We start from the raw sequence: 23694 nt of genomic DNA, 5'->3' as shown, positions 1-23694 counted from the left end.
CTACCATGACGTTTAACTGAACTTTTAGACTTTTTAAATGGATTTATTCATGTATAAATTTTATCTATCTCCTTGTGATATTTGCAAAGCATTTTACAGTTTAGAAAGTGTGTGTGTTTAAGTGTACGGAATAGTTTTTATACAAGAGAAATGCAATTTAGTTGTATGAATGATACGCAAAGACAAGAAAGTATTCTATTCTATTCTATTCTATTCTATTCTATTCTATTCTATTCTATTCTATTCTATTCTATTCTATTCTATTCTATCAATTCCATCTATTCTATTCTATTAATTCCATCTATTCTATTCTATTCTATTCTATTCTGTTCTGTTCTATTCTATTCATTCCATGTATTCTATTCTATTCTATTCTATTCTATTCTATTCTATTCTATTCTATTCTATTCTATTCTATTCTATTCTATTCTATTCTATTAATTCCATCTATTCTATTCTATTCTATTCTATTAATTCCATCTATTCTATTCTATTCTATTCTATTCTATTCTATTATATTATATTATATCAATTCCATCTATTCTATTCTATTCTATTCTATTCTATTAATTCCATCTATTCTATTCTATTCTATTAATTCCATCTATTCTATTCTATTCTATTCTATTCTATCAATTCCATCTGTTCTATTCTATTCTATTCTATTCTATTCTATTCTATTAATTCCATCTCATATATTCTATTCTATTCTATTCTATTCTATTCTATTCTATTCTATTCTATCAATTCCATCTTATATATTCTATTCTATTCTATTCTATTCTATTCTATTCTATTCTATTCTATTCTATTCTATTCTATAATTTCCCAGTTTGGATAAATGAAGTACTTAATAATTAAATTATTTATTTATTTATTTATTTTTTAATTTTTATATGTTTGCTTTTTAATGTGAACCATGAGTCTGAAATAAAGCCTATCTGTCTCTCTCTCTCTCTCTCTCTCTCTCTCTCTCTCTCTCTCTCTCTTTCTTATCTTATTCTTATTTCTTCTATTCTTAAGGCATATGTGTATTTAATAACAGACTCATTAAAGCTGCAGAAGGTGAGATCAGGAGAACAAAAGCATCCGTCTCAGTTCAGTCCAAATCTAAACATAAATATAAATGACATTACGCTGAATTACACCACTACGAAAACAGAAACCAGTTTTCTCAGCCTCTCTGTCAGGCATTAGAGTGATGTCTGACTGAATCTCAACAGCGATCGGTACCTACAGCTGTCAATTTATAACCCCCCCCCCCACACACACACACACACACACACATACACACAAACACACACACACACATACACGTACACACATACACACACACCTGTCAGCCAGTGGATTTTCTACAGCTGGAAAACACAGTAAACAGAAGTAGACAGAATTCCTGTTTCCTGTCCGAACACTTGAAATACAATGAGCTGAAAGGTAATTAAGGCACAAAAAAACTATCAACGGCTGCAGATTTAACCCTTAAAGTCTAATTTAATGACATACTTTGCTGAAATAGTCACTTTTTTCTTCAGTTTTGATATAATAATATTTAGAATGACTCCAAACTTTATGGACATTTGCATGATCACGGTCAGAATTTTCACAGAAAAATGGAAAATGCAAAGGATAATATTGCAATTAATGTTGATTAATCACATAAACGTAGAGGAAAGAATCATTTGCGAATTAAAAAAAAAAAAAAAACAGTTGTAGTTCTTTCAGGGTTAACCTTAACCCTTTTAAGACTGCCATTATAATAATAGGAGGCCTAGGTGTCTTCATATTTTCTTTGCAAGAAAAGTGTCAGAAAATGTCTTTTTTACCAATTTCTTTGCACTTCAGCTTTGTGATGCTATTTGGATTTTATGAGTAGTGCATACGGTTGAAAAATGCAGCACCGGTTAAAGGGTTAATGACGTATTGTTAGCTGTAACAGATACATCATTTGACCATGTGTTTATGTATGTCCTGTAACAATAATAATTGATGAAAAACTGAGTTTTAATGAAAACTGTAGATCTGTGTGTAAAAAGGGCCTCCACTGCCTTAGGAAACTGGCACACTTCCACATTGACCGAACCATTTTAACTTAGTTTTAACGTTCCTTTATTGAGTCTGTTTTATCTTTTTGTCTGGTGGCGTGGTTCGGTCAGACCTCATTTGCAGAGAGAAACTCACTAAATCAAATAGTGAGATGGTCCAGTCGCCTGATTGGTGAGTCCCAGTCTTGTCCCGCCTCCCTGTACACTAAACAGGTCCAGAGGATGGCTTCATCAGTTTTTAACAATGACTCCCATCCTTTACGAGGTGTATTTCAACTCCTTTCCTCTGGATGGAGGTTCTTAGTCCCAAGGTGCAGGACACAGCGTTATAAAAACAGCTTTGTTCCTGTCGCCGTCACTGAGCTCAATAAGAAATAGTGACATTGCACTTTACTAACTTATTTGGTTATTTTTCCATTTCTTTGCTCTATTTATTATTATTGTGACTTCAATTTTTTAAAAATTTTTAATTCTTTTTTTAAATTTTATGTTCTTATCCCAGATTGTTTTTATTTTATCTTTTCTGGTTTTTATTGTGTTTTTATTGCATCTTGTTTTTATTTATTTGATCTTATTTATTTTATTCTTTTACTTATGGTTTTTGGTGGTGCTAGGGGAAATTATGACTTAAAATTGAAAATTAATGAAATTGAAATTGAAAGGGTGTATAAAACAAAATTTTTGGGAGTGATTGTTGACCATAAACTCTGTTGGAAACCACAAATAGAATATATCAAATGCAAAATGTCCAAGGCTGTTGCGATTCTTTATAAAACTCGCGACTTGTTAAGCAAAAAATGTTTGCATATGTTGTACTATTCACTTGTAATGCCATATATGTCATACTGTGTGGAAATATGGGGCAATGTGTATAAAACTAATTTAGACCCGATAATTAAACTCCAAAAAAAAGCTATTAGAGTCATAAACAAAGCTGGTTATCTCCAATCAAGTAATCCACTTTTTGTAGAATCTGGTTTACTAAAATTTTTTTGATATTGTATATTTAAAAACAATGGAATTTATGTTTAGCGTTAAAAGTAAAAACCTTCCTTTTTGTATTCAGAAAATGTTTAAGTTAAGAGAAGGACATTATTATTTAAGAGGGATGTTTGTGTTTGAAAAATGTAAAGTAAGAACAAATGTTAAATATCACAGTGTTTCAGTTATTGGTGTCAAGCTACGGAATGAACTGAAGGATGAAGTGAAATTGTGTAGAGTTTCAAAAAGAATTTAATTTGTCAAATTATGAAGGGCTATGGAAGTAATATGATTACAAAATGATTTATAACACTGAATGTAGTATAATTTGTGATTAAGTATTTACCTGCTGCAACTACGGGTGTAGACGTGAATTAAGGATGTGAATAGGAGAAGCAGAAATAAGCCTCCGGCTTCAGCTTCTGCCTTTTTCAGTTACAAAATGTGTTAATTTTATGTTTGCTTGTTTTTTAATATGTATGTGTTTTGTTGTTGTTGTTTCTTTTTAATATGTATATGTTTTGTATTTTGTATTTAACTGAAATAAACATTCATTCATTCATTCATTATCCATGCTGCTATACAGATGAACGGTGGAACACTGAGCACTTTTTGTCTTGTCTTTTTGTCCTGTCTGTAAGCGTGATCAAGTGCCTGTCTTGCATGTTCAATGTATGTGTTGTTGTAATGCCAAGGCAATCACCTAGACTGCAAAACAAATCTACCTACACGTATAAATAAAGTAACCTTGACCTTGAAAATAAGGTACTGTTTTCACTTCAGTTTACAGGACATACATAAATACATGGTTAAATGCTTTTAAATAACAATACCTTAATAAAGGTTTAATAATGACATAAAACACACATTTTTTTAAAAAGCTACAGTGCTTCAGAGTGTTTTAACACCATTTGGCAGCAGTTTCATAATTGCATTTTTAACGTATTGTAAAGTATGTTTTTGTTTCTTGACTTTTCAAGCTGTAGAAAATGAAGCCCATGAAACTGATTTTGTCCAATCACAGGTGTTTTCAGCAAATATGGGTTTGTCTATTACCACAGAGCCAATCAGCACCCTTGTTATATCATGTCTAGACTGGTAACTTGTTCCATCCCAAAAAGTACCAAGGCAATCAGACAGTGAATAGGTCAAACTTAGGAACAGATTTAGCTCATTTGGTAACATCTCGGACTGCACCATACAAGTTTTGGGCTCAATTCTCGGTTGAAGTTGTTGTTTTTTTTCCCTGAAGATTTTCAAATGGGGGGGTGGGTGTGGGGGGCACGGTGCAGGTAAATCCAACATGGATGTAAATCAGCCACTGGGACAATGTTCAGAGTGCAGAATTCAGACCAAAACACTCATTCCACTGAACTGACACAGAAGTGAGAAATCACACTGTTGCATCTAACATGTAGCTCCGCCCACCTTTTCCAGCCTCCAGAGCAAAGAACACCATAAAACAATATATAGAACATTTACAACAATGATTCCTATTCTATAATATATACTATCAGTAATTTGTCATTTCCTCCATCAGTTGCACAGTACTGTGGCAACAAGAGGTTAATGAGTTCATGGAACAGTATCTGTGATTGGCGCTTGGACAAATGAATGAATGAATGAATGAATGAATGAATGAATTGAATGGATGAATGAATGAATGAATGAAATCTTTATTTTGAACATGTAGACAGTAAAATCAAAACAAAAATCAACCAACAAAATATAAGTACTAGTACATAATGATTGATAAGCCAACAAACAACAAAATAAATAAATAAATAATATTGGTAAATAATAATAATAATAATAATAATAATAATAATAATAATAATAATAATAATAATAATAATAATAATGAAATGAAATTATATATGCTCAAAAAGGAGTAGGAAGAAGTAAAAACATATGTACTCCTCACCCCAATTTCTATTCCTTCTAATCATTACATAGCAATTATTATTTTGTATAATAATAATAATAATAATAATAATAATAATAATAATAATATCACACATCCTTTTACCTATGTACACTAATATAATAATACCCATTTACAACTTTTCGTACCAGATATTACTAAAAACTAGAAAGAACAAAACAAACAAAAACCCTCAGACAAAAATACATATACATATATAATATGAATACATATAATATTCTATATTGTCCTATTTAGCAATAATATATTCATATATCCATATTTAAAGTAGATATTATCAGCGCATATGTGTGCAAATGGTAACATTTGATTGGTCTGTGACAATAGACAAACTGATATTCCGTGCCACAGTACTGTAGCTGTAGCCATCGCCTTAAAATAAATCATACATACAGAACGCTCACCACAGACACGTTAGGAGTTAAAGGGTTAACATTTCTGTAATCATACTAACATAACAATGTTAATGAGTGTGTCACTACTAGAACCTTGGTATAAAACGCAGAGCCTTCATGTGCAGGTTAATGTTTTCAGCAATAAAAATAACAATTGGCTTCTTTGCGATACGTGAGTTATGATTTGTTTTGTCACCATATGCTGCGGATGAAATGATTTGCCACAAAGAACCTTGGTTACTTTCTTTTAGCATCGACGTCGCCTTGTCGAGACTGAGTGCCATCTGTTTTCACGGATGTGTGTTCTCTAGCAAGTCAAGGTGTTTGTATCTCTGGGTCTTCCAAGCGTGCATATAAAAGCAGACACACACACACACACAGATTTTTCCACTTTCCAGACCTCAGACTGCTTCGTGCCTGACTACTTGTTTAATCACCCGTTCTATCGCTGGATCATTTGAACAGTAACGCGGCCCGAGACGCCCTGAGGCTCTAACAGACAGCGTCCATTCAAACCTACAGTCCGTTTCTACGCCGTTGTTTGAGTATCCGTGTGTCCCGTCTGCCCTTCCCTTCCCGCTGTTCCAACTCCGGTGTTATCTGTCTCTGGAGGTTGTCAAGAAAACCCCCAAACTCCATCAACAAGGCTGATGACGGTTGTTCGTTCACCCTCGGCTCTTGTCACACACGCTCTTTCTCTCTCACGTATAAACACAACAGTTCAGCAAAGATCAGCAAAGTGTGTGTCAACAAGCTTTCTTTCAATCCTCTAGAGCTTCATTTATACTGCTGCCTGTACCCACACACACACACACACACACACACACACACACACACACACACACACATACACACATACACATTTGGTGCAGACACTGCTCTCTGAGATAAGAGCAATGTTTGCCACATGATTAGGATCTTCCAGTTACCATTAAAGACGGTTTATCTGCTGCCCTAACCCTCATTCACGCCTTTGCTTGTTCACTGCCTCCCCTGAGAGAGTGATGGAGGTCACAGAGCCACGAGGGGAAACAAGAGAGACAGAGACAAAGCAAAGAAATCTAACGACAGAAAGAGAGAGAGGTGGAGACGCAGAGATATTTCTTCATTTAGTATTCCATGACTCGGGATTCGTTTTGCTGAAAAACAACGCTGGACTGTGAAAAAGTCAAATTTTGATTCGATTAGACTCCTTTATTGTCATTGCAAATAAATACAACAAAATTAACCCTTTCATGCATAGTGGTCACTTCAGCGGACAGTTATTCTCCAGCTGTTCTCTTGTATATTCATGGGTTTTGTTGTTTTAGTTCCATATCAACCAACACAGTGGACGCTTATGCATCATCCCATACACTGACATTACTGTAACTTTCCTGTTCTTTTATCTAAACCAGTTACTAATTGTTATTAGACTGTAATTAATAGAGTTGGGTTTTTTTTTGTTTTTTTTTAACAAAAAAGTTTTGTTTTTTTTTTGCATGTTTTCTGAGTGAGTAATAACTAGTATTATAGTATGTTCAAATGTGAGAAAACATCAGATTAGCAGCATTAACCTCCTGAGACCCAGGAAAGTGAAAATTTTAGCTTTTTTCCATTAACCCTTTCATGCACTGTCCACTCCAGTGGACAGTTCTTCTCCAGCTGTTCTCTTGTATATTAATGGGTTTTGTTGTTTTAGTTCCATATCAGCCAACACAGTGGACACTTATGCACCATCCCATACACTGTAATTCAGATCATTACTGTAACTTTACTGTTCTTGATAAACCTGATCTGCAGTAACATGTTTGAGTGTAAATCAATTCTTATTTGTTATACAAGAAGGCTTTTTTTGCATATTATCTCCATGAAGTGAGTAATTATTAGCATTAGAATATGTTCAAATGTGAGAAGACATCAGATTAGCAGCATTAAAAATGTTTTTATTTCATTGTTTTCATATCACTTTCTGATATTGGGTTTTAAACACATGTTTCTTTACTTCAAAAATTAAATGCATGGATATTTTTGTAACTCCATAGAAAAAAAAACTCGATCGCATTGTTTTTTTCATGGCTAAACACTGAAGAAAAAAATCTTGACTAAGGTTCTCATAATTCGTGCATGAAAGGGTTAAACAATTGTCTTGACTGGAAACTGCATAATGCAACAGGTTTTTTTTTTTGTTTGTTTTTTTGTCAGATACATTTAAAAATATTTATGTATGTATGTATGTATGTATGTATGTATGTATTTATTTATTTATTTATTTATTTAAATGGAATGTTCTTTGCAATGGACAGCAAGTAAAACTGTCAAACTTTTGTCCCCTACAGAGGACAGAAATGCATTGCTGGGTCTCAGGAGGTTAAAAATGTTTTTTATTTCATAGTTTTCACACAGTATGTCAGTAAATGAATGTTTCTGAGCTTCAAAAATTAAAAACATGGTGTTAAGGTGAGTGGACATTTTTGTAACTCCATGAAAAATAGGTCCATAAAAAAAAAAAAAAAAAATTAAAAAAAAATCAATCACATTGTTTTTTTCATGCCTAAAGAGGAAGAAAAACACTCAGGAAAAAAAAAAAAAAATCTTGATTAATGTTCTCATTATTCATGCATGAAAGGGTTAATTAAATAAATAAATAAATATGTTTGTAGTTATTTAGAACATCTTAATTCACAAGTGTCAAACATGTGGCCCGGGGGCCAAATCTGGCCTGCCAAAGGGTCCAGTCCGGCCCTTGCAATGAGGTTGTGAAAAGCAAAAATTACACTACAATATTAACAATCCATTTAGTTCAGGTTCCACATTTAGACCAGTTCAATCTCAAGTGGGTCAAAGTAGTAAAATACTATCATAGTCATCTATAAATACTCACAACTCCAAATTTCTCTCTTTGTAAATGTAAATATTTTTATGTATTTACACTAAAACAAAGTATAATTTCACAAAAAATATGAATAACCTGAACAAATATGAACAACCAGTTTTAAGAAAAGTAAGTACAATTTTACCAATATTATGCCTGATATTAAATGTTTTGTGTATTTGTAGACCCGCTAAGATCTGTAAATTATAATGAACATGTGGAAATGATCAACTGAAGCCTAATATTGGCAAAATCACACTTATTTTTTCAGTTTTTTCATGTTATTCACATTGTTTTGAAAGGATAGTTTGTAGATGTGAACATTTTCATTGTTTAATTTGACTTTTTTTATTCTAAAACATAGAGAAAATTTTGGAGTTGACATTTAGATATTATTATGTGATTATTTTACTGGTTCGGCCCACTTCAGATCAAATTCAGATGAATGTGGCCCCTGAATTAAAATGAGTTTGACACCCCAGTCTTAATTTATTAAAGATTATAATCTAAATTGTGTCTTCTATCACATTGTCTAAGGACCCCCATTTATAAGCTGAGGACTGCTTGTGGGGTGTCCTATAACAAAATGTATCTTGTAAATGAACGGTTATTTTAACTGTATGTAATAATTTGTAATACATTGATTGATTGATTGATTGATTGATTGACTGATTGATTGAAAGAAAGCACAAGGTAAAAACAGGACCCATAAAAAGTATAAGAACAAGAAGAAATACTAAAGAATAAACTAGAATTCCATTCATACTCTACACCCACACTAAACGCATACATGCAAACCTGAACATTTTATGCAGTGATCATAAATAAGCTATTCCTGCATTAAAAAAAAAAAAAAAAAAAAAAAGGATCATTAAATGGATTTTTTTTTTTTTTTTTTTTTTAAGAAATAGTTATAAATCTTTATCTCAAACTTTTTCTTTTCAGCTTCAACATTTATATTCACATACCTCTTTAGCATTCCGGCTGTTCCATTTGGCTCGACTTCATGGTTAATTCAGCCTCTAAACTCTATTGTTAAAAGTTACATATTTGAAGGATAAAGAGTTCTTATGAGGAAAAATATGTCAATGCTTTCTTCACTGAAAAAGCCTAAAATTCTTTTCTTTTCTTACCAATCTGTAAGTCTGTCTGTGATTACTTATCTGAATCTCTTGCATTACGGTGAACAGTTTCTTAGTGCCATCCACCATAAACAAACCATGTGTTTACAATCAGAGCCAGGAGGTCACTCTGGCATCTTTGGAATTTTGTCGCAATGTGCATTGTGGGAAACGGAGGCTTGCAAAGGCCACCTGACAGCGCCACGATGCGGAAACGGCAGGAGCTCCCTTCCCTCTATGCATATTCCTCCAGCCGTTTCCGCGTTTCAGCCATTTCCGCGTCGTATTTGTTTCATCCATATAATATAATATGGCTGCACTGCCGCTGCTGCTGCAGGCAGCTTCATGAACCTCCCTTTCCCACAATGCACGTCGCGACAACATTCCGAAGTTGCCCGAGTGACCTCCCGGCTCTGTTTGTAAACACATGGTTTGTTTATGGTGGATGGCACTTAGAAACTGTTCACCGTAATGCAAGAGATTCAGGTGAGTAACCTCTGAACGTCCAAATGGGTCATATCTGATGACCATGAAAAGACGACAAACTGTATTTTACACTAATTATTTACATGTATTGATAGGATTAGTGGATCAACAGGGATTAAACGTTTTAGATCGGAGGATGCTTTAGGTCACCAGTGGCTGTTTGGGTCTTTTTGGGTTAAACACCGCAAGAATGCAGTACGTAAAATAATAATAAGAAACAGAATTACATTGTTGAAATTTCCAATAACTTATGTAATAATCCAAAATATAATAAATTTCACAGCATTGTTATTTATTTGCTCTGTGTTTTAGAAAAGCCACCTATGGACTGGTGTTGAAAACTAGCATGTGTGCTATATACACCCAAGCAAAGCATCTGGTTTGTCCTTTGGGACAGTCTCAATGTACACTGTAAAATATGACTGTAGAATTAACACCAAAAAGTTATAAAATTGCAACATACAAAAACTGTAAGTGACAATACAATGCAAAGTTGTTTATTTGAAAAGATTTTTGTGCGAACAATTAAATCAAATATAGCTGTAGTTTTTACAGGAAGAGTATGTGAACAAAACCAGATTTGTATGTAGAAATTATGTATTTCTATTGTTTTTAGAAAATAAAACTGTAAATTGAAAAACAATGTGGTGCTGTTTAAACTGCAAAGACCATAATGTTGAAATAACGGCATATTTGCTTTATATACAGGGGTTGGACAAAATAATGGAAACACCTTAAAAAATCAACAAAATATAATTTAATATGGTGTAGGTCCGCCTTTTGCGGCAATTACAGCCTCAATTCTCCGAGGTATTGATTCATACAACTTGTGAATTGTTTCCAAAGGAATTTTAAGCCATTCTTCAGTTAGAATACCCTCCAACTCTTTTAGAGACGATGGCGGTGGAAATCGACGTCTTACTTGAATCTCTAAAACTGACCATAAATGCTCAATAATGTTGAGGTCTGGGGACTGTGCCGGCCATACGAGATGCTCAACTTCATTAGAATGTTCCTCATGCCATTCTTTAACAATTCTAACTGTATGGATTGGGGCATTATCATCTTGAGGTGAAGGTGTTTCCATTATTTTGTGCAACCCTTGTATATATTTATATATACAGGGTGGGGAAACAAAATTTACAATATTTTGAGGCAGGGATTGAAAGACAGTGTATGACCAATTAGTTTATTGAAAGTCATGAGAATTTATTTGCAACAAGAAAATTTCCATAATACAAAATGTTTTTATTGTATGTGTCCTCCTTCTTTCTCAATAACTGCCTTCACACGCTTCCTGAAACTTGCGCAAGTGTTCCTCAAATATTCGGGTGATCACTTCTCCCATTCTTCTTTAATAGTATCTTCCAGACTTTCTCCTAATAGTTTTGCTCATAGTCATTCTCTTCTTTCCATTATAAACAGTCTTTATGGACACTCCAGCTATTTTTGAAATCTCCTTTGGTGTGACGAGTGCATTCAGCAAATCACACACTCTTTGACGTTTGCTTTCCTGATTACTCATATGGGCAAAAGTTTCTGAAAAGGTATGGATAATAGTGTTAGGTATGATTATGACATCAATATATGTTTGGTTTCAAAACAATTGACGTAGTGCCTGCTGAGAAAAAACAACTAAATGTTCATTGCAAATTTTGTTTCCCCACCCTGTATATATATATAAAAGTTACAAAAAAGTAAACTTTTAGCAATGTAACATTTTAAACTTGTAAATTAATGGGTTGGTAGAGTTGGTAGAGCAGCTCGTCCTATAACCAAAGGGTTGGTGGTTCGAATTCCATATGTTAAAGTGTCCATGGAAGACACTGAACCCTGAATTGTTCCCATTTGGATGGCTTTGGAAAGTGCTTTGGACACCATGAAGGTGGAAAAAATGTGCTAAATAAGTGCAGTCTATTTACCATTTAAATCCAGTGTTAAATCTACATGTTTAAAATGTTCAATCTACATGTTCCTCTGTAAATATGTTTACAGTTGGATGTGTTTTTTACAGTATTGTTCTGGAAACCACAGCTGCCAGTTTTTTTCTGTAAAAACGACATGATTTTTTTTTTTTTTACAGTGTACTTGTGATGTCCATATTAAATAAAATAAATTACATTAAATTAAATGAAATTAATTTTGTAAGAAATAGCTGCACCACTTAATTCATTATTTGATAAATTGTTTATCCTCAGCAATAATTTTTTTGATTTTAGATTTTTTATATATTTTTTTTTAATAAAGTAAACCCCCCCTGGAAATAACAAAACAAAACTGAATAATCTCATAAATGCAGTTAAACTCAACAAGCTTCAGCTTAACTGAAATACACAAAAGTACACAAAATGCAACAGTTCATTACAAAATACATGGAGCTCTGTTTACTCGTGCAAACTGTGGCATGTTACTATGAAATACAGTTACTGTCACAAAATGACGTGAATGTTTATCACTTTTGTAGTTACGTACTTGGTGTAAGTTGCAGTTTTGTAAAAATGTAATTTTAAAAGAACAGGATTTTCCACTAGGAGTTTAGGTTGCATGTCGCTGTGGAAACGACTCTTCTTTTTCTGTGTTTTTCTCCCATTCTTTGTTCATTTTCAGGTTGTAATTGAGATAATTTGCCTCAAGTAACCAAATTAAAAAGTCACACAAAAGAGGTTTTATTTCATTTTGCAGCTGACTCTTCCTTTTCTGTTTTCTTTTTATTGCTCGTTCATTTTAAGGTTTCAGTTCAGTTCATTTGCCTGAACTCTACACTGCATATCACTTCCATGTGACTATTAAAACTCAACAATTACCAAATCGTTTTCATTCTGTTTCATTCCAAGGTTATAATAGTTTTGGATTTTTCATTATAGTTCAGTTTTATTTAGTTTTGACTTTTTTTTTTTTGTCTAATTCAGTTAGTTTTAATTAGTTTTTAGAGCAGGTTTGCTAGTTTTTTATTAGTTTTCGTTATTTTCTAAATGCTTAGTTTTAGTTTCTTTATATTTTTTATCTTTTTCACCATTGAATTCAAATAAATCTCAGACAGGACTCAATCATATCAATCCGACAGCGACAAAGACGAAAACGAAGGGAATTTTATCCAGAATTTTTATACGTTTTAGTTAGTTTTATAAACACACAATACAGTTTCAGTTAGTTATCATTTTTTTCTTTTAATTATAGTTTTTATTTATTTCAGTTAACGAAAATGTTTGTACAATTCTAGTTTTCGTCATTTCGTTAGTTTTCGTTAACGATAATAACCTCGTTTCATTCCAGTTTCCAGAGCTGTGTTTGGAAGCTGGTGGCTTTATTTATAGTTCTTATGATGCAGCTTTTCCCAGACCGGTATCTTTAGCGTGGTCTCACCTGTACTCCAGAGAAAAGCGGGTCAGTTCTGTAGTGTTGTGGATCCATTTGAACTCCAAAGGCCAGCTCCCCTCGGCCATGCAGGTCAACACCAGCCTGTTGCGTTCCAGGTGGAGCTGACTGCGAACCGGCTCTGTCTTAAAGTAGGGAGGCACGTCGTCTGTTAAAGAGAAAGAGAAAAAGATAGTTTTATTTGCCGTTTGTACACATTCAGGTACATAGGAATTATTACACTGGTCAACAACAAATTTATTGTTTAAGTTTTTTGAGCTGATTTAGGATAATTTTGGTGTGCTTTTGGTATGTTCACAATGAATTTCATGTGTTACTTTAAAATATATTCTACAGTGTTTTAAACAACAGAATGGGAAACCCCCAAGGCTCAATCATGGGCCCACTGTCATGAATTACATGTCTACAAACTTCTCAGATCTTTATGTAATATGATATAAGCTAAATCACTGTTTGATAACACTGGTCAACAACAAATTTATTGTTTAAGTTTTTTGAGCTGATTTAGGATCATTTTGGTGTGCTGAATCCAAAAATCACATTAATTTTGCTCAATAAGGTCAACTTTCTGAACTATGCTACATATTGGCTTTGTAACATTTTTGCTTACATTTATGGGCATTTTCACATCATATGATACAAAATTCTTTCATATTTCTTGTAATAAACAAGTTCTGAAGATTTTACTTTTGCCAATTTATGATTAATGTTTTTTTTAATATTACAGGTGAATGAAATGGCTTCGACTAGTAGATCTTGCAAAAATAAGCCTGACGTATTCTGCTACATCTGCGGTGAATACACCATTGTACCTAACAGGAATCAAGTCACAAGTTTCATAAAGTGTGCTTACCAATCTTATTTTGGTATTAATTATTATATTTTTTGAGAAGATCAAATTTTTCAAAATCAAATTAGCAAAAAAAAAGCCTGACCTGATTGAAAAAAACAGATGTCATTTTTGGATTTAGCGGTGCAAAATGGTCCTAATTCAGTTGAAAAAAACCTAGACAACTTGCAAAAAACATTTTTTTGTAACCCAGTGTTATTAATATTAAAGGTCTCTCAGAGTGCAAGTATAAAAGATGAACCCGAAAAGACCCCAAACAATGACCGCCGACCAAAACCATCAACTGACCTAAACTGTTTAATAACTGTTGAGCCACTAATTCTATCAATACATGTAAATAATTGCTATAAAATGCAGTTTTTCATCAGATATGTCTCATTTGGGTGATCATAAGCTCCATAGTGAATGTGGAAACACCGTCATCTTCTACAGCATTGATTCACCAGTAAAACCCCTGAAACCCATCACTGACAGTGGATGGAGACACTTGGTTTATGTTCCATTAGTGGTATAGTTTTCAGAAAAAGTGACTTTTTCTTCAGTTTTTTTCTGTTTTTGTTATAATAACCATCAATTTTAATATGAGCTTTAATGAACATTAACCAAGGTTATAATAATAGTTTTGGATTTTTCATTATACTTTACTTTTATTTAGTTTTGACTTTTTTTTCTCTAATTCAGTTAGTTTTAATTTGTTTTTAGAGTAGGTTTGCTAGTTTTTATTAGTTTTCGTTATTTTCTAAATGCTTAGTTTTAGTTTAATTTGAGTGTTTTTAATAACTTTTATCTTCTTCACCATCGAATTCAAATAAATTCCAGACAGGACGAGAAGACGACTATAAACCACAAGTGATGACAAGTGACAGACCGTTAAATATCATATGATGCCAGCAGCTAAAATTGCTTGAGGGAAATAAATCGATTTCATATCAATCCGACGTTGACAAAGACGAAAACGAAGGGAATTTTATCCATAATTTTTATATGTTTTAGTTAGTTTTGTAAGCACACAATACAGCTTCAGTTATCGTTTTTTTTCTTTTAATTATAGTTTTTATTTATTTCAGTTAACAAAAATGTTTTTTCGATTTTAGTTTTTATCATTTCGTTAGTTTTCGTTAACGATAATAACCTTAACATTAAACCATAAAAACCCAAACACACACTGGCTTTACTGATATAAAAACTCAAGTAACTGTTGATCCACTAATCCTATCAATCCATGTAAATAATTGATGTAAAATGCAGTTTGTCATCTTTTCATGGTCATCAGATATGACCCATTTGGATGTTCAGAGGCTCTGTAGTTACCGTGGAAACACTGTCATCTTCAACAACATTAATTCACCAGTAAAACCCATGAAACCCATCACTGACAGTGGATGGAGACACTTAGTTTATGTTCCGTTAATGGTATAGTTTTCCAAAAAAGAGACTTTTTCTTCAGTTTTTTCTGTTTTTGATATAATAACCATCAACTTTCATCTGAGCTTTAATGAACATTAACCCATAAAAACCCAAACACACACTGGCGACAAAAATCATTTACTAATATAACAAGTTAAGTTACTGTTGATCCACTAATCCTATCAATACATGTAAATAATTAGTGTAAAATGCAGTTTGTCAGCTTTTCACAGTCATCAGATATGACCCATTAGGAACAGGGGTGTCAAACTCATTTTAGTTCAGAGATATACGCAATAAAAGGAAAAAAAAAAACAACAAAATTTTCTGATTTATTTCTTTTGATTTTCTGACAGGACACCTTTCCTAGTAAAGCAACAGTTCGAAAACACTTCAAAGCCATCCTGAAAAAGAACATCCTGACTGAAATCCAAGCACATCCACAAACCCTGAGGCACAAACGCACAAAGAAAGAATGATCAGAAAACAGCGCGAGCGGACGAAATACCCAACTTTTTTTTATCCCTTGTAAGATAGGCACAGACGAAGAGCAAACCTGGGGGTGTCGAAATACTTAACGGGAATACTCGAACAGAAGGGAAACAAGTGATTCTAACATTTATTGGAATGTAACAGATTGTAGACGTCCAGATGCAAGGATCTCATTTAAGACAAAGCAAAACCCTTCTGTATTTGGTTATCGCCAGCCAGTAAATACCAAGCTGCTGCACTCCAGATGGAAAACCTACATGTGTTTCACCTAATCGTACGTTAAGACTCTGTTGCTTGCGTTCAGTAATCTTGACTTGTTCGGGTAGAGTCGGAGATGTCGGGCTAACGGGGAGGAAGAAGAAGAAGAAGAAGTGGAGGCATCAAATCATAAAGGATTGGTCCTGCATCTCCTGCTCTGTGTATTTCTGTGTCAGTAACTCATTGGCACAGCACAGCACTTTCCCAGAGCTAGACAGAGGAGACAGGAAAGAAGTAAAGCCAAGGAGGAGGAGGAGGAGGAGGAGGAGGCATGAAATCCTTTTCATCATACGCTCGCGCTTTTCCGTAGAGTCGAATGTGAAAGGGGGCAGGTTCGAGGAACGCCGGCGAGGACCTCTCCACAGGGTGACGGACACATACACACACAAAAAAAAACAAAAAACCTGTTATATCTCAATCAAAAAAGCCTCACGTGCAAACTGTCAAGGTCTCTGGAGGTTCTAATATCTCAGCCTTGATAAATGATGCAAAGATGGAGAGCTTACTTGATGATCATTGTAAATATAGAACACATTAATTGGATGGTTGGATAATATAATTATCAAATTGACTGATAATCAGCCATTGAAATTAAACTGTCAAAATGATCTATAGTGCTGATATTTGGTTTCTTCTCCTTCAGCTTCACCAAATCCACTGGAGGTAGACGGATATGAGTTAAAAGCGCGTGAAACAAGGTACGAGATGAAAGTTAAAATAAAGTGAAAGCGAGCAAAGATGAAGCTTTTTGCATTAACCACGCATTCATAATAATTAGAATAATCAAGGGCGCCGCTACCAATTGTGGACCCTTCGTGAATTCAGTATCTTCTTAAAAGGTCGGACCGGGGGGTATGGGGGGTTCCGTGAGGATGTGGTCTGTAGATAGCGTCACTTATGCCCCGTTTCCACTACATGGTATCGGCTTGAATCAACCTTTTTGCGTTTTTACGAAAAAGGACCTGGAATCTGGTATAGTCGTCATGTGGCCTCCGTCGTTGTCTGTCATCGTCTGTCGTCGTCCGTTACAAAACTGTCAATCGTCTTCTTCTCCGAAATTACAATTCCGATTAATTTCAAACTTGGTATCCAGCTTCTTTATGATGATGTCAACAAAAGTTAGTGAAATTATTTGGATCTGGATCTGATTCTGGATTTGGTGCGACTTTGAAAAATTTCCCCATTGTAAGAGATAGGAAGTGCCAGTAAGCTACAGGGCCATTGGTCTTATTTTTTGGTATCACCTCCGCTGAGGTTCCAGGACTGGAGACCAGATACTAAAACATGACGTGTAAACACGACAGACCACTGATTGGTCAGACAGTTGCTTTTGTGGACCGCTGTTTTACAAAAACAGATGCGGAAGTTTACAGTAAATATGTCGGTAGGTTAATCCACATGATGACAACCCGAAAAACTACACCGTGGTTTGTCGAGGAGGTTCAGGCGTAAAAATTCAGCACGAGCTTGACGAGACAACACGCAACTAGCGAGTTTATCAGTAACTCTCTGAGCAAACAACATGGAAGTAACGCGCGAAATCGCTATGACATCCAGGTACTCCTAAGTCGGTAGTATCCTGTAATGGAAACGGTCTCCAAAAATAGGACCCGATACCCGAGTTGAGTCGAGCCAGTTCCACGTAGTGGAAACGCGGCATTACACTTGCGTGAAACGAAACTGAAACTTCACATGCTTTCACCATCCGACTCCCGACTTCTATACCTCTCTTATACAGTGGATCTTACACGAAATTTTCACTTCTACCCTGTATCCGCTGGACCCCCTCCACTGCTCTATGGCCCCCCCACAAATGCTGGGCCCAATGAATTTGTCATGTGTACCCCCCCCCCCCCCCCACATCAGAGGCATCAACCCTTCTTCATAAATTAAATCAATAAATACACAAGTGTTCAGAGAACACAAACCTCCGCCAAGCACCCCGAACGGTGTGCATGTGTGGATTGACTATTTCTTTTTAAATTAAACAGTTTCCAGGTTGTTCCATACAGCAGAAGAAGTTGAAGCTTGGTACCAGTCATGTGTCTGTCAAATTATATTAAATTCCAATCAATATTTGTTGAGTTTTCATGAAAAATGTGTCGTAAATGGGATTTTCAATGTTAAAGTCCACATTCCACAGTGGATGTTGTGGATTTTGGGCCAGAGACAAGATATTGTTATAAGCTACGGGTGGATCAAATTGGAGGCTAATCGGAGTCGTTTTGAATTTTTTATGAATTTTCAAAAATTGCTCAATGATGAGAGATAGGAAAATTTGAGATTTTGTGACCTTGCTGTTACCCTGAACTTTGACCTACTTGGCCCAAAATATAATGGGTTGGTCCCAGGGCCTAGGCTTAAAAGTGAGTAAAAAAAAAAGATGGTTGGAATAGTTTTCCCGTAAAGTTGCTAACAAACAAACACACAAAGCAAAGTGATCACAATACCTCCTGGTGGAGATAATCAACCCCCTTTCATAAATAAATTCAGTATCTTCTCAATATGCCGGACTGGGGGGGGGTATGTACATGATGGTGCAGTCCATACATAACATCACTTACGCTAGCATGAAACGAAACTGGAACTTGACATGCTTTCAACATCCCACTCTTCTATTATTATACAGCGGATCTTACAGGACATTTTCTCAACTTCTACCCTGTATCCACTGGACTCCCCCACTGCTCTATGGGCCCCCCACAAATGCTAGGCCCAATGAATTTGTCATGTCCCCCCCCCCCTTATTGGTGCTCCAGATAATAATAACACTTTGTAAATGAAACCGCAGCTACAACACAAAGGACAGGGTATAAATGTCTTGTTATGTAAGTCCAGGGACGCTAAAAGTCTTTATAGGTCACTGAGCAGATTTTAATTTGAGGCCCCTCAAAGCCTCGGGACCACCACATACTATCGCTGTAAATCTAACACGACAAACATCAGTTTTATTAGTTGGAGCTGTGGTGTTCATCATCAGAATGTGTCATGTTGTGGTTTGGGTGTTGGTTTGTACTTTATTACCCCGTCCCACAAAGGGGAGGCATGGGGTACTGTTTTTAGTTCAGTTTGTTTCTTTGTTTGATTGTTAACACTTCAGCAGCAAAACTATTGGTTGAATTCATACCAAATTGGGTTTATAGATTGCTAGTGACACAGAATAGATGTGGTTACATTTTGGGAAAAGCAGATCAAAGTTTACATTTTTTATGAATTTTTTAAATCTTTTTTTTTTTTTTTTTCTCACATTTAGTAATAATGGGTGAAATTTCACATGTCTATAAAAACAAATTTTGTTTCAATTTACTTCAGACTTGGCACATATATAGAGGCATTTGATATGCTGACATGTGCACATGTATAGACATGATGACATCAGCTGGATCAAAACCAAAATAAGCTACAATATGTGTGAGGGGCGGGGTTTGTTGTGACTGGCACCACTTGTTAATATTTAAAATGCATGGATTAAATACAGTCTATTCAGCCCAATGTGATCTGAAATGAGCTGGACCATTAAAATAATAACAATAATATATAAATAATGTCAAATCCAAACTTTTTTATGTCTAACTTCTGTGAATTAGAGTGAAAAAAGTAAAATTACATTATGAAAATGTTTTTATTTATTTATTCATTTATTTATTTATTTATTTTTGTCTTTATTTATTTTGAACATGCAAAAAAAATAAAAAATAAAAAATAAAAATACAAAAATAAATACAAAAATAAAAAACAAAACAAAACATTCAAATGGACAGAATCTATCTCCAAGCACATAGAAGTCTGAATTTTGCATGGTCGAAAAGGAGTAGGAAGAAGTATAAACTAATTATTTACAAACTGTCCTTTAAAAAAACATGAATAACATGAACCTGGACTTCTATTTAGAAACATAAGTGCAATTTTAACAATATTATGTCTCATTGGTACCTTTACCATAAATTCATAGCTCTTTTTTTTTCAACAGTCTAATGATAATTTTAGGTCATTTTTTTTTAAAGAATGTTAAAGTAGAAACAATATGTATTGCTCTTTTAAATACAAGAATGAAACTAGGCTTTTTAAGTTGGAATAATGTACAGACTGGTGAAAAACAGAATTCCTCAAAAAAAAAAACCAACAATATTTCACATTTTTACTATATTTCTCCAACGCATTTTAACATTTTTAACTTCTGTACTTGAAAATGTTCATCTAAAAACTGGTGCACGTACTGTATGTTTGGAAAAATGCTGAAAAAATGAGCGAATATATATTTTTGGATGTAATATAAGACAAAAACCAGTGACCCACTTCCCATGCTTTTAGCTTAAACAATTTGCAGGACACTTTAGAGCAGGGGTGTCAAACTCATTTTAGTTCAGGGGTCACATTCAGCTAAATTTGATCTGAAGTGGGCCGAACCAGTAAAATAATAACATAATAATATATAAATAATGTCAACTCCAAACTTTTCTCTATGTTTTAGAGCGAAAAAAGTAAATTTACATCATGAAAAGGTTTACATCTACAAACTATCCTTTCAAAAGATGTGAATAACATGAACAAACTGAAAAAAAAGTGTGTAATTTTAACAATATTATGCCTCAGTTTATCATTTACACATGTACAATATAACTTACAGATCACAGTGGATCTACAAATACATAAAACATTTAGTAACAGGCGAAATTTTGTTATAATTGTACTAATTTCTCTTAAGACATTTCAGGTTGTTGTTATTTGTTCAGGTTATTTACATTTTTTGTGAAATTATACTTCGTTTTAATGGAAATACATAAAAATATTTACATTTACAAAGGGAAAAAATTGGAGTTGTCATTATTTATATGTTCTTATGATAGTATTTTACTGGTTCTGACCCACTTGAGACTGAATTGGTCTGAATGTGGAACCTGAACTAAAAGGTTTGTTAATATCTTAGTGTAATTTTTGCATTTCACAAATTCATCCCAAGGGCCAGACTGAACCCTTTGGTGGGCCAGATTTGGCCCCCGGACCACATGTTTGACACCTGTGCTTTAGAGCATAATAGTCAACTACAATATACAGAATAACACACTTCTTCTATCTTATGCAGAAAAATGAACACACTAATAGTACTAATTACTTAACCTTTTCATGCATGAATTATGAGAACCTTAGTCAAGATATTTTTCCTGAGTGATTTCATTCCTCTTTAGGCAAAAAAAAAACATGATTGAGTTTTTTGTTTGTTTGTTTGTTTGTTTTTTAAGGAGTTACAAAAATGTCCACTCAGCTGGACACCATATTTTAATTTTTGAAGCAAAGAAACATGTATTTTAAACCTTATATGAGAAAGTGATATGGAAACTATGCGATAAAAACTTTTTAATGCTGCGAATCTGATGTTTTCTCACATTTCAACACACCCTAATACTAATTATTATTCATTTCATGGAGATAATATGCAAAAATAAGCCCTTTTGCTTAAAAAAAAAAAAAAAAAAACGTGTTCATTACAGTCTAATAACAATTAGCAATTGGTTTCCACTCAAACATGTTAGTGCAGATCAGGTTTATCAAGAACAGCAAAGTTACAGTCATGGTATAAATTGCAGTGTATGGGATGATGCATTTAAGTGTCCACTGTGTTGGCTGATATGGAACTAAAACAACAAAACCCATGAATAATAAGAGAACAGCTGTAGAATAACTGTCCACTGGAGTGACCACTGTGCATGAAAGGGTTAATATTACATTGTTGTATAATAATGACTGATGAGCTGAACACCAGTCTGGTCAATGTGAACAGAAAAACAGCAAATTTCCACTTTTACGCTCAAAAAATAAAATATTTACAAAGAAATTAATACATTTAAAAATACCGCTGCCTTTATAAAGAAGAAATTCAAGGTTATGTGCCGTGCTGGATAAAGCAACATAATGAAGAAAAATGTACAAAAGAAATAAATTACTAGGTTTGAAAAGTGTATGACATATCATAATAAGTCACCGATACATATTCATGACTTGATGCATATTTATAATAAACTCCTGGCGTGGACCTTGCCTTTGGCTGGCCGGCATGAATTAATATCTATAACAAATGGCAAAGGTAAAAGAGATATAATAAAGCAAAGCGCGGTGTTGACCTGTCAGAATCAACTTGCATTACTACCTAGGATTTTTAAGTTGGAATCCATGGCCCTTTCCATTCTGTCTGCACTGTTTTCTGCTCAAATCCGCTCCCTAGAGCTAGTCGAACATGAATAAAGCCTCCACACAGCACAAGCATAAAAAAGCAGAGCCAAGCGCAGACACACTTAATCAGAAAGTCACACTGTGAAGTGAAGCCTCTGTCAGCGCAAAGAATACACAATGAAGCAGAAAAATGTGGAATCTTAGGTTAAGTAATGTAACTGTAAAAAGACTAAAAATGATAGATGAGAGAGCAGCATAAACAGATCCAAAACACAGATAAAATGTGGAACGGGTTTTTTTCTGAGGTGCATTTTAGAGTTAAAGTGCCCGGGCATGTCCCAAAGCAGTGTGGGTTATAACGCTATGCCTGCACAGCAAACGGGAAGATCAGCTGCAAAAAATGTGGGAGATTGAGATGTGCAGTAGTGATTTGAGATGACCGAGACTAATTGTTCCCTGGTGGTGATGTGCGCTGTCCTTTTATCTGCGATAGGGAGATAAAGGAGAAGGAGGGGAGGCGGGAAGGAGAGGATGTAGGGTGAAAAAGAGAGAGAGAGAGAAAAGCATGCAGTGACGGAGTGGAAAGAGTATGCAAACACACCATAACACAACACAACATGGTATGCATGGTGCGTCTCCTACACACTGATACTCACCCACAGGAGGGTGTGAGGCCAAAGACAACATTGATCACTGATGAGTATCTCCAGTAGTTGCTCTCATTAGGAAGTGCATGAGAGCTCATCAGTGATATCTAACTGTGGAATCAGCAGCAGCTGAGCGAAAATACACCCGTGAGGGGATGGGGGGGGTGGGGTGGGGGGTAGTGTGTGTGTGTGTGTGTGTGTACAGGGTGGGGAAGCAAAATTTACAATATTTTGAGGCTGGGATTGAAAGACAGTGTATGACCCATTAGTTTATTGAAAGTCAGGAGAATTTATTTGCCGCAAAAAAACTGACATAATAGAAAATGTTTTTATTCTACAGGGTGGGGAAGCAAAATTTACAATGAACATTTAATTGTTTTTTCTCAGCAGGCACTACGTCAATTGTTTTGAAACCAAATATATGTCGAGGCCCAAAACGGAATCTGGCCCAATTCAGAATCGGGCCGGCCCAGAATGGAATTCTATTCTAGGCCGGCCTAGAATGGAATCCTGCTGCTATAATGTTATTTTTATACCATGTTTAATGCAAATGATCCATAATTCCATAATTTGTCATAATTTTACATTTTCAGTCTTACATACCTTGAGTAACTATTGTCAATTTCAGTCGATTTCACTGTACCATATATTGGTGGGGAGTACCACTAGG

General features: G+C 34.6%; 1 protein-coding gene across 4 annotated transcripts in view; it reads right to left on the bottom strand.

Annotated features, from left to right (window-relative positions):
- The window catches only part of sdk2b (sidekick cell adhesion molecule 2b), a 922804-nt gene that overhangs the window by 297494 nt on the left and 601616 nt on the right, over window positions 1-23694 (bottom strand). For all 4 annotated transcript variants that reach the window (XM_030121445.1, XM_030121446.1, XM_030121447.1 and 1 more), the window contains exon 2: window positions 13191-13350. In XM_030121445.1, the coding sequence (XP_029977305.1) occupies window positions 13191-13350 (160 nt within the window). The remainder of the gene's footprint in view (window positions 1-13190; window positions 13351-23694) is intronic.

This window comes from Sphaeramia orbicularis, chromosome 19, assembly GCF_902148855.1.
Source record: "Sphaeramia orbicularis chromosome 19, fSphaOr1.1, whole genome shotgun sequence".
NCBI lineage: Eukaryota > Metazoa > Chordata > Actinopteri > Kurtiformes > Apogonidae > Sphaeramia > Sphaeramia orbicularis.
Note: the sequence above shows the minus strand (reverse complement) of the source record. Positions and strands in the feature narration are given on the sequence as shown.